The sequence below is a fragment of the Wyeomyia smithii genome, chromosome 3 (genome assembly GCF_029784165.1).
Source record: "Wyeomyia smithii strain HCP4-BCI-WySm-NY-G18 chromosome 3, ASM2978416v1, whole genome shotgun sequence".
NCBI classification, from domain to species: domain Eukaryota; kingdom Metazoa; phylum Arthropoda; class Insecta; order Diptera; family Culicidae; genus Wyeomyia; species Wyeomyia smithii.
Window position 1 is genome coordinate 221,431,152 of NC_073696.1, and position 12,196 is coordinate 221,443,347.

The window sequence follows — 12,196 nt, forward strand, 5'->3', positions numbered from 1 at the left end:
TTCATAACTACCCATGTGCGCGTAACGCAACTGTACACATGCAAACATCGGGCAATTGTGTGCGATGACGTGCTTATTTTTTTTGAAAATGAATGACGTAACCTGACAATTGAATGTCGCATCCGCATCTCTTCGAATGCAGCAATCCTGATCGTTCCGATCGGCCGTTTTTACCGAAACCGAAAGTTTGCACAAATGTACTTGAGACTTAATTTTACAACAATTTGTAATAAAATAAAAATTAATAAACGTTCTGATTCTAATTAATAAACGAACTCTTGAAATTATACCTCTTATTCTGCATTTCGAGCTGAAATCTAATGTTAACTTGTTCAGAATTAAGCAAGAATTTGATTAGAATTTAATCAGAGAATGATATTCTCGAATACGAAACCAAAAAAAAAAATTATAAGCCAATCCGATTCGAGTAAACTTTAAATAGGGTTTTTACAGAAATGCAACCAAAAGTGATACTAAATTGTCTCAACAAACATAAATAGTTAATTCGACACGCTACGAAAGTCCAACCTAAGCAAAGCAATCTTTCCCCTGCTCACGTTCTAGTCGAAGTAAAATTAACCGATCCATGTGATTACACTTAGAAGAGTTTATTGTAACGAATAAGTTTAAAATATTTTCATAAATCATACTGATACTGCACGCTCGTGGCGACTTCCAGGAGTTAGCAAATTAGGCGTCCACCCCTACGGCCTCAATAAATCCACAGCATCTCTCCGGATCGAACAGAAAAACGTTGAGATGGGGTGCCTCCTTTTGGGAAACTGTTTTGATGATCTCATGAGCGACGGCTCCTCCTACGATTGCGGCAGCTGGAGAAATCTGGGCAAAAACATGAACGAAGGCTTCATCCGGAACTAAACCGGGGGCAATTTCGTCACGAATTTTTTGTAGCTTCTCCAAATCCGCAGCTCGTTCGGTGTACAGAGGATCTCGCTTCTCATCGTCTCGGAATTTTTGTAAAACACGCAATGCTGGCAGTGACGGACCAGTACGGTTTAACTTACGAGCGTAAGATTGAGCCTTGAAGTCAAACTCTACCAACGATTTGTAAGACGGATAGTTAATAGTACGTTTCACAGTTGACGTCACAAGCTCCGTTTTGGTCTTCTCATGAGGCTTTGAAATGACCTTATGTTTAACCACATCCTCGACAAAATTATGCTCCTGCAGATCGACGAAACAAAACCCAAACATTCCCCAGAGATCAGCGGCGAAGAATTTAACGCCTGCTTCGCGGCATACCCCGTTAATACGCAGAAGCTGTTCGGTTGAAGCTTCCATAATACAGACCACATCGAAATTCTTAAAATAGCCATCCGGCTTCTTGGATATGTTCTCCGTATCGACCTTCAATTCAACCATTGGGTTGAGCTGCTGAGCTCGAACCAAAGAGGCTTCGGCACGATTAGTACCAAGCGACGATTGAGCAGCCAAAAATTGTGAACAAAAATCTGATTCCTTCACGTCTTGATCATCGAGAAGAGTGACAGATTTGACACCGGATAGAATAATATTCTTAGCTATTTCCGCTCCAAGTCCATTCATTCCGGCTACTAGTATGCGAGCTGCACGTAGTCTATAGAAAAAATAGAAAACAACAGAAATTAATCAAGACCTTTTTTGAGGTTAACCGGCTAGACAGTTTGTACCTTTTTTGAGAGTCGAGTCCCCAGAGCCGAATTTGACGATCGTACAACTCGGCCTCCTGTTCCGTAAGCTCCATCCCATTAGCTTCAACCATTTTAGGTTAATGCCTTCGAAAATAGTGAGTTAAAACTTCTGTTTTACTCTCTTTGTTAGTAATTTGCGAAAGACGCGACGCGGTTTCAACCTAAATTTTTTTACTAAACTGACGTTTTATGGAAACACGCCAAAAACAGGCTAAACATCTGACAAATAAAATTAAATCTTCTTTCTCAGTTTCAAAGTCTATCAATATAGTACGTAACGAAATTCCTCTATAGAGACAAGTGACTTTTCACACACGCACACCAGAAAACGTGTAAACCTGTGTATAGTTGCTTTTTTTCCTCCAAACTGTAAATCATCGCATCTCGTTGCTTCGACTTTTATCACTTTTTACCATTTATGGTCGATTATGTTCAGCAGCTTCTTTCGATTTCTGATCACAGATGAAAAAATTTATTCAGAAACAAGTTTAAAACATATAATGATCGTTCAACTGATTATTTGTTCAGCTGCTGAAAACATAGCATTGCAATCAAAAGAGCTATTCGTACATATTTTCCTCAACTAGTGGCACTAACACATTCGTGCGTAAAAAGGTCTATATCCAGCTTTTTACGCACCATAATGGCGATCGCTATAATGCGTGTTCGTAATATGCGAACCTCTCTGCTTACGTCAGATTTGCGATTTCTGAAAAATTGGCAACACAAATGTTGAATGAAGACTTCAAACTGACGTAAGCAGAGTTGTCAAAGGGGTGGGTAATTTATTACGAACTTTGCATTATAGCGTCCGCCATTATGGTGCGTAAAAAGCTGGATACAGTTTCACGAATTTTAAAGTAAAAAAACCTTTTTTGGTTAAATTCAGCTTAATATTCAAGACAGTTGCCTTCGAGAGCGAAATAGCGATTACATCGTTTGCACGGCCTCAAAACAGCCTTTTGCTTGGGCATTTATACTAAAATCATCATGAACGCAACGATGGAAAATTTCTAGAGGGGTGGGGGGCCGGTCTATTTTTCATACATTTCATATAAAAAAGGGAAAAATAGTTAAAATCTAATAGATCTAATACAAGCTTGACAATAACAACTACAGAAATGACTTGCGAAACGTGCCGAAACGATAACACGCATACAGACACAGTTGATGTTTCTTAGACGCGTTGAGAGTGTTTTGACCTTGTTCACAGTCATATGCAGGGAGGTGTCCGTCTTGTTATTGTTCGTCTTAGTTATAAGTCAAATTCTAAGCCCTACCGCTAAACGAAATTCGGATAGTAGAAAGTAGATTTCATATGCACCCTAATGCGCCTGTCCGTGAATTAACCTCCGTCATCGCTCTCGCTTTTCGACATTGAAAATATTTATCAGTTTGTTTCCAAAAACTGGTCATTTTTTATTGTTTAGTGCTTTTTCATGAATATCTGTTCTCTGCCGTTTTGAAACCCACGTTTGGCAGCAGTGATGGAAATGAGACGAATATGATTCAATTGATGGAAATGAGACGAATATGACTCAATCGCTGACAAAAACATTCTGGGGGGGGGGGCTGAAGGAATGAAATAGCATTTCGAATATCAGCCATTTTTGCCATCGTTTTCATCGATGTATAACACGATGCATTGTCTTATGTCGAATTCCTTCTGGAGATGTAGTGTAGTTCAGAAACTAACACATATGCAAGTGCTGTCAAATGTCAAATAACACTCACCGAATAGATGTAGGCAAATGGCCAGGGCCTGATTAAGGTTTGGGGGTTATAGAAGAATTGTGTTAGTTTTGTCTAAGTTCCAGGTTTTTTTAAGTCTCACAATTTTTTTTGTTAAAAGTGAACTTTTGTGGGCTCCCAAAATGTGAGGGCCGTGGCCATTGCGATTTGACAGTTGTCGCGGGTTTATTTACATAGACTTGTAAAATTTTCGGCTGCTTTATACGGGTTTACGTACCCGATAGAACTGATTTTTCAGCATAGCACTTTTTACTGCCTGGTGGTAACGAATTATCATAGACGGATATTTATACGATCTTTTTCGTACTCGTATCACTCATTTTCACTCCTATCCAGCTTTTTACGCGCCCTAATGGCGGACGCTATAATGCGAAGTTCGTGATAAATTAACCACTCTTTTGACAACTCTGCTTACGTCAGTTTGTAGTCTTCATACAATTTATCAAAAGAAAAATATTTCTGGCAACATTTGTGTTGCCAATTTTTCAGAAATCACAAATCTGACGTAAGCAGAGAGGTTCGTATATTACGACCACGCATTATAGCGACCGCCACTATGGTGCGTAAGAAGCTGGATAGCCCTATTTAGAGTTCCAAGCGAAGTGAAAATCTCATACAAAATGTTCATTTTTTCAGGCTCGTAAAAAATGCAACCGGAAAAAATTTCACTTCGCTTGGAACGGTAAACAATTGGGTTTACTTTTTCACGCATGCAAACGCTAGTGAAAAAAGTAGCAGCAAGCGAAAACTTGCGTGCGTTTATATTCTGTCAGTTGCAGCCAGGGGCGGACGAAGGCTGATTTGAGCTGCAGGCGAAGACTGATTTTGCCGCCCCCCCCCCCTCAAGTTTTTATTTTATATGAAACGCATTTTCTTTAGACTCGAAAATTTGATTAGACAGCATGTCTGCCGCTCATAGCACGTCCGTCCCATTTGCGTTTTGGTGCTGATGAGAAAACAGCGATCACAAATCGTAACACTTTAGGTGAAGTTTTGCACTCAAATGCTTTTTCAATCAATACCACCAACAGAATTTAGTACTGCAATGACAATCTAACACTTTTGCATCATAAAACTTGCATACACACCGAAATTTGATTAAAATTTGTTGAAAATCATAAGCTGTGACTCACATGCGATTACTTTTAGGGTACGTAGCCAGAATGATAGCAAGTCAGTCCCATAGCCAGCTACGACCGGTGATGAAAAACCAACTACTGCAAATCGATGGCGGTGCTATAGCTTGCGTTTGGACTGAATCCATCGCTGGTCAATTCATAAACGACCTTCTCTCGTGCTTCATTAAACAAGTTTTTCGTGAGAAGCATAACACAATATACCAACTACGCCGCTCAAAATGAAATTAGATTTTGTTTTTACATTTGATACTACTGATAAATTCAAAATCAGGGGGGTAATTTGTTCTAAATTTCCCTGAGAGCGGTCACACGTTCGTGACGGCGGACAGCTTCCACGTAGCAGTGGAAGTAAATATGAAAAAAAATCACAGGAGGGTTGTGTGCAAAGCCACGACCGCAAGGTTGAAGTAGAATACTTTTACACAGCTCTACTTACGCTGTACATTAACCTGCGGCCGAGCGAATCGGTTCGCGCCGCTTTTCGCGTTTAGCCTGGCAGAGGCCTTATGCGCACGGCAAACACAATAGAAAGGTGTTTTTCATATTGAAAATTAGACACGGCTTTACTGGAGTAAGCGTTGGCAAATGCATCAACCGCTAATACCGCCGCTATCGTGCGAAAGTCAGCCTGGTAGAGGCCTGAGACGTGGTGACCAACCACAGGGCAAGTGATTTGTTTAATTTGAAGGCAGCCACAGGCGCAACCCGCTGCTATCCTCTGTTACTGCTGAGTGCTGATATCTGCTGTCAACGTTGTGGACGGTCCATCCAGCCCACCTTCCGACTAATGAATGTAGCTAGTTTTCCCAGAAACACTCTTTTATAGTCGAAGGGTGCTACAAGATAGGCCACGCCTTTCTGTTCAGTTTTACCATTTTGTAATGTTCTTCAGGCGAATTATACCACAATTTGCATTTGATTTTTGTATCCAGCGAATAAACACCGATGTTGCTCTCACACACGCAACGATTTATCCCTAACCGTATTGCGGCTTGTAACATCAAGCGATTACGTTTGCTCGCTGTTGCGTATTGCATCATGTTGCCACTTGGCAGCTGGGTGACGACGAAATTCTGTTCATGCTGATTGATTGAATCGACTCCATATTAACTCTGCATAGTCGAACTAACTGCTTTTGTGAATGCGTTCTAACAGGGCAGTTTTTTATTCAAAATCGGTTATGCTTATCACAGCCTTTGCGCTGCCCCAACAGTGAGGGGTTAACTCAATAAAGTAAAAATTTGACAACTACAATAGAATTTGATTGCATCCCGCACAGAATGTCTGCTTGTGTTGATGCCAGAAAATTATTAACCTTCAATTATTTTTCTATTTGCCTTGAAAAAAAGCATTTTGCGGTTCAAAATCGGTTGCTAATTACAACCTTTGAGCTGCCCTAACATTAGGGGAATTTAAATTGCTAGGATGCAACACAGAATGCTTGCTTGCGTTGACAAAAATTATTAACTTTCAATGACTTGTTTATTTGCCTTGAAAAAGGCATTTTGATTTCCAAAATTGGATTTCCTGATGGCAATCTTCATGCTGCCCCAACACGGGGGAAATAATGGTTGTCTGGCGACACACGCTGAGAAAAACCGCGCTGCTCCTGAGACGTGGTGACCAACCACAGGGCTAGTGCTGCTGCTAAGGAAGGACGACTGCTGCTGTCGCTGTCTAGAACTATTATGAGCGGCTCCGGCTGAAACAGGCTCTTATATAGGCCAAATAGCATGTTTTCAATTGCAAGGTATATGATCCTGTCGACCGTGCTTGGGAAGCAAGCATATAACGACCAATCGGAGGTCGAATTTTTCGTTTTGACAAGGCTTGACTATTTTCAATAGTGCAATAGTGTGAATAATAAAATTACAATTATCTTATTTTGGGAAGAATCTTAGAAGATTTTCCAATCTATTGCTGCAAGAACGAAGGAAATCCATCGAATACTAACCGATTTATTAGCATTTGAAATTGGACATATTTTTCACTTTTTTCGGTTTTAGATTTTCATTTCACATCCCTATGTAGCCGAACTTCCTGAGAGAAGTATTCTACTTCAAAACACCTAGAGCTTAGGAAAATGTTTGCTCCGTTAAAAAACAGCTAAGTAGCGTACCGAAGTACTTGGTATAACTGACAAATTCTTCAAACGAAATTCACGACAATAATTGAACAATTCATAACCACATCTTTACATAAAATACGGATAAAATACGAAAAGTAGTATTTACTAAAGAATGCTTTAGCTAACAAAACAATGACACACCTAAAGCGTTCACTGTCAACAAACAACAGCTGAAGGAAGCTACTGGTGGAAACTTTGTTTTGAAGAAAACATTGTACTATCAGCTAGAGCCACACGAAGTAGAACGCCTAAAATTCAATCAAACCTCCCATCGAATATCACTTGGTACATCCAATTCTAAACCTGAAGACCATAAGGTGTGGTAAACGTCACAATTTTCATAATCATTATTGGCTGTTGGGTTAAATTGCGAAGGTTTTTTCAATGGAACTGACTTGCGATCACTTTTACTATGGGACAAACCGACTTGCTATTTTTTTCATAGTTCCTCAAAACGAACTATTCGAAAATATTTGTTTTATCGAAAGTAGATATAAAAAGGAATAGATTCCATAAATAAACTCAAAATTGATAAAAATGCAATTGGGACGGACTTGCCATGAGCGGCAGATGTGTTGTGTTAACAATTCAAAAATTAACTTTTCATGCTTTCAATGTTGCAAATTTTTTTATCGTTTCCGACATATCAATTTCTTGAAGCACCTGTCTTTTTATCGATAGTATCGCCAAGCCACACAAACGTTCTTGCGACATGGTCGATCGTAGTTACGTCTTTATAAGTTTTAATTTTGAGAAACTTCTCTCGCCACTTGTTACTTACTTAATTTACTTTTAAGGTGACAGACCGATTATCAATCCAGTGCCGAATCCAGAATACGTCGCCATGTCACTTGGTCTTGGGCTGCTATCCTCCAATCGCCCCTAACACCTATTTCGCGTGCATCCTCGTCGACAGCACACATCCAACGAGTGCGGGGTCTACCCCGAAGTCGACGAACTCTATCGGGATTCCTGCTAAATATAGCCTTCGCTTGATGCTCATCCAGCATTCTCGCTACATGCCTAGCCCACTGAAGCCTGCCGTGTTTTATTCGCTTGACTATATCCGCCGATTTGTATGCCTGGTACACTTCATGGTTCATGCGTCTGCGCCAAACACCATTTTCTAGTTTGCCGCCAAGGATTGAACGCAAAATCCTACGCTCGAAAACACCAAGAGCTCGCCGATCAGCCTCTCTCAGCGTCCATGATTCATGGCCGTAGAGAGCCACCGGAAGAATCAGTGTTTTATAGAGTGCAAGTTTTGTACGGATTTGCAGACTGCGGGACCTTAGCTGGTTACGTAATCCGTAAAAGGCCCTGTTTGCGGCTGCTATCCGCCTCTTTATCTCACGGCTAACCTCGTTGTCACATGTCACTAATGTTCCCAGGTAAATAAATTCGTCGACTACTTCAAATGTTTCCCCATCTAGCACCACCGCAGCACCAACCTCCGACGGACTACCACGCACTCTGTCAGCCACCATGTATTTCGTTTTGGCAGAGTTTATGACGAGCCCTAATCTCGCAGCTTCCCTCCTGAGAGGTCCGAAGGCCTCTTCCACAGCTCTACGGTTGATACCAATGATGTCGATATCGTCCGCAAAACCGAGAAGCATGTGCGACTTCGTTATGATGGTGCCGCTTCTCTGCACACCAGCTCTCCGTATAGCACCTTCCAATGCGATGTTGAACAATAAGTTCGACAGCCCGTCACCCTGCTTCAAACCATCTAACGTCACGAACGAGTCCGATATCTCACCGGCTATCCTGACGCTTGATGTAGAACCTTCAAGGGTGGCACGAATCAGCCTAATCAGCTTTGTTGGGAAGCCATGTTCAATCTTAATCTGCCATAACTCATTTCTCTTGACTGAATCGTACGCTGCCCTGAAGTCTATGAACAGATGGTGCGCCTGCAAATTGTATTCTCGAAATTTATCGAGGATTTGTCGCAAGGTAAACATTTGGTCCGTCGTTGAGCGTCCCCCTCGAAAACCGCATTGGTACTCGCCAACAAAGGTCTCCTGCAACGGCCTCAGTCTGTGGAACAGGATGCGGGAGAGAATTTTGTACACGGTATTGAGAAGTGTTATGCCCCGATAATTGCTACAGTCCAGGCGATGGCATTTTTTGTAGATCGGGCATATGAGACCCTCCAACCAGTCCGAGGGCAATTCTTCATCAGACCACACTCTCAGCATGATCCGATGGATGGCACGATACAGCTGTTCGCTCCCGACTTTGAAGAGTTCGGCGGGAATGCCGTCCTTCCCGGCTGCCTTGCAGTTTCTCAGCTCTTTCACTGCTTTCTTCACCTCGTCCATGGATGGTGGATCCACAGCTTGACCATCATCCTCAATAGTCATCCTGCTCCTTTCGACTCCACTGTTTCCCTCACCGTTCAACAGCACACTGAAGTGTTCCTTCCAACGCCTGGCCACCTCTGTTTTATCGGTTATCAGGTTCCTCTCCCTATCGTTGCACATGACAGGAGCTGACACGTTTCGATTCCTAATTCCGTAGACCTTCTTGTAGAAGCTCCTCGCATCGTGCCTGGAGAAGCAACCTTCCGCCTCCGCAAAAAGACGCTCCCAATGCTGTCGTTTCTTCCGGCGATGAAGTCTCTTTTCAGCGGCTCCAGCATCTCGATATCTACCCACGCTTTGACGAGTCACAGCCGTGGCCAACATGACTCGCTGGCACTCAGCGTGGTTGGACGCAGCTGCCGCAGTTGTACCCAACACTTCTCGCGCTGTAGTGCTCATCGAACTGTGGATGTGTCTCCTGAGCTTTCATTGTATGTCTTTTCCAGGAGCTCAAAGAACACCACTTGTTACACTAATGGGTAAAGTGAGTAAAATTTTCAAAGATACAAAAACATTTGAAAAAGTATCAATCAGTTGATTTTTTGTGATGTAGTTTAACGCATTCATTGGAGTCGTCTCAGCTGGCAACATAGGTGATAAAATAACAAGTTCTTGGTGCATTTCTAACCATCGATGTCACACTCTTTCTTGTGTGTGGGGATTTTCTGTAAATGTAGACAACTTTTCTCTAACTGATCTGTGACAGCATCAATTCGACTTTCCCAACGCGTTCCACTCAGAGGCTTTACCGTAAGAGAAGTAATGTGTTTTTTGAACGATGAGTTGAAGCAGAAAAGAAGTTGAAAATTTTTAATTATAACAAGGCTAATTGGGAAAGATACAAAACTCATATTGAGAGAAATTTCAATAATGAGCTTGATTTGCAAAACGAAGTGAATATTGATTCCGCTTTGGAAGCATTCAAATGTGCAATTGTTGATGCCAGGAATTATTCTGTTCCAAAGGCTCAAGTGAAATTTGATTCATCAATAATTGACGAAAATCTTCAACTTCTAATTCGTTTGAAAAATGTCCGCAGACGTCAATATCAACGTTCTCGTGACCCTGTTTTTAAAACTATTTATAAAGATTTACAGAAAGAGATTAAACATAGATTTACTCTTCTGAGAAATCAAAATTTTGAGACTAAAGTTGAAAAATTGAAACCATATTCAAAACCATTTTGGAAGCTGTCGAAGATTCTTAAGAAACCTTCAAAGCCTATTCCAGTTTTAAAAGATGGTGAACGTTTTCTTGTATCCAATGAACAAAAGGCTCAAAGACTTGCTCAGCAGTTTGAGAGTGTTCATAACTCAAATTTGAATTCTGTGGTCCAATTGAAAATGAAGTTACACGTCAATTTGATTTAATTTCTTCCCAGAATTTTTTACCTGCAGAAATAATTGAAACTAACTTGAATGAGATTAAATCAATTATTAAAAATTTCAGAAATATGAAAGCACCTGGTGACGTTGGAATCTTTAATATACTAATTAAACATCTCCCTGAGAGCACAATGGAATTTTTAGTGAAAATGTTCAATTGCTGCTTCAAAATTGCATATTTTCCCAAATTATGGAAAAATGCAAAAATTACTCCTATTTTAAAACCGAATAAGAACCCAGCTGAAGTTTCAAGTTATCGACCAATCAGTTTGCTTTCTTCAATAAGTAAACTGTTTGAGAGAATTATTCTTAACCGAATGATGTCACACATCAACGAAAATTCAATTTTTGCAAATGAACAGTTTGGATTTCGCCATGGGCACTCCACAACTCATCAATAGCTCAGAGTTACTAATATGATACGAGCTAAGAAATCTGAAGGTTATTCCACTGGAGCTGCTCTTTTAGACATAGAGAAAGCATTCGACAGTGTTTGGCATAAAGGTTTGATTGCGAAATTGCAAACTTTTAATTTTCCAATTTTCCTAATCAAAATTTTGAAAAATTATCTTACTGATCGAACTCTGCAGGTTGTCTATCAGAATTCAAAATCTGATAGATTTCCTGTCAGAGCAGGTGTGCCTCAAGGTTCTGTCTTGGGCCCAGTCCTGTATAACATATTCACTTCAGATCTTCCTGATTTGCCTCCAGGATACACAAAGTCATTGTTCTGCAATGACACAAGCATTTCCGTAAAAGGAAAAAGCCTTCGTGTCATATGCAGTCGATTGCAGAAAAGTTTAGATATTTTTTCTTCCTACTTGCAAAAGTGGAAAATCTCTCCCAATGCTTCTAAAACTCAAATGATGATTTTTCCTCATAAGCCTAAGGCTTCTTTCCTCAAGCCAAACAATAATCACGTTGTCAAGATGAATGGGGTTATTTTCAGTTGGTCTGACAAGGTTAAGTACTTGGGACTAATTTACGATAAAAAACTTATTTTCAAAGAGCACATTGAAAGTATACAAGCCAAGTGCATCAAATATACGAGATGTTTATATCCTCTCATTAACAGAAATTCTAAACTTTGTTTAAAGAACAAACTTTTGATTTACAAACAAATTTTCAGACCAGCAATGCTTTATGCTGTACCGATCTGGTCAAGTTGCTGTTCAACAAGGAAGAAAACGCTCCAAAGGATTCAGAATAAAATTCTGAAAATGATTTTGAAGCGTCCTCCTTGGTTTGGTACACTCGAATTACATAGACTTACTGGTGTTGAACCATTAGAAGCTATATCAAATAAAATTATTAACAATTTTCAACAAAAATCGTTGCAATCCTCAATTGCTACGATAAGCTCTCTTTATAGCCAATAAGTTAGCTGAAACTTTGACCGCTTCGAGGCACCACTTTTCGAAGTCCGACTGAGCTGAAATTTTGCAAGAAGACTGTGGCATGTGGAGTGTTAGTACAACGTTAATACATGAACATGTGGATGGTCGCGTCGCACGTGAATGGAAATCCTGCTAGAGAGAGAAAAAATTTCCTCGTCGCTTAAAAAATAAGCATACGCATTAGCCGTCTGTTTGCCGCCCCTCGATGATTGACGAGCAGGCGACCGCCTGCTTCGCCTATGCGTTAATCCGCCCCTGGTTGCAGCCAATTTTCATTTCGCTCGGAGTGTAAACACGTGAATTTCGCTTCACTTAAACTGTAAACTGTAGGCTGG

The 12,196-nt window shown here is 40.6% G+C and overlaps 2 protein-coding genes across 2 annotated transcripts in view; one reads left to right on the plus strand and one right to left on the minus strand.

The window, feature by feature from the left end:
• LOC129730427 (uncharacterized) overlaps window positions 1-12,196 on the plus strand; it is a 291,440-nt gene that overhangs the window by 136,358 nt on the left and 142,886 nt on the right. The window lies entirely within an intron of this gene.
• LOC129730423 (SUMO-activating enzyme subunit 1) lies at window positions 584-1,887 on the minus strand. Its single transcript, XM_055689746.1, has 2 exons — window positions 1,671-1,887; window positions 584-1,597 (listed from the first exon to the last, which is right to left on the minus strand). The coding sequence occupies exons 1-2, from the start codon at window positions 1,760-1,762 to the stop codon at window positions 691-693; spliced, it is 999 nt and encodes a 332-aa protein (XP_055545721.1). The 5' UTR covers window positions 1,763-1,887; the 3' UTR covers window positions 584-690.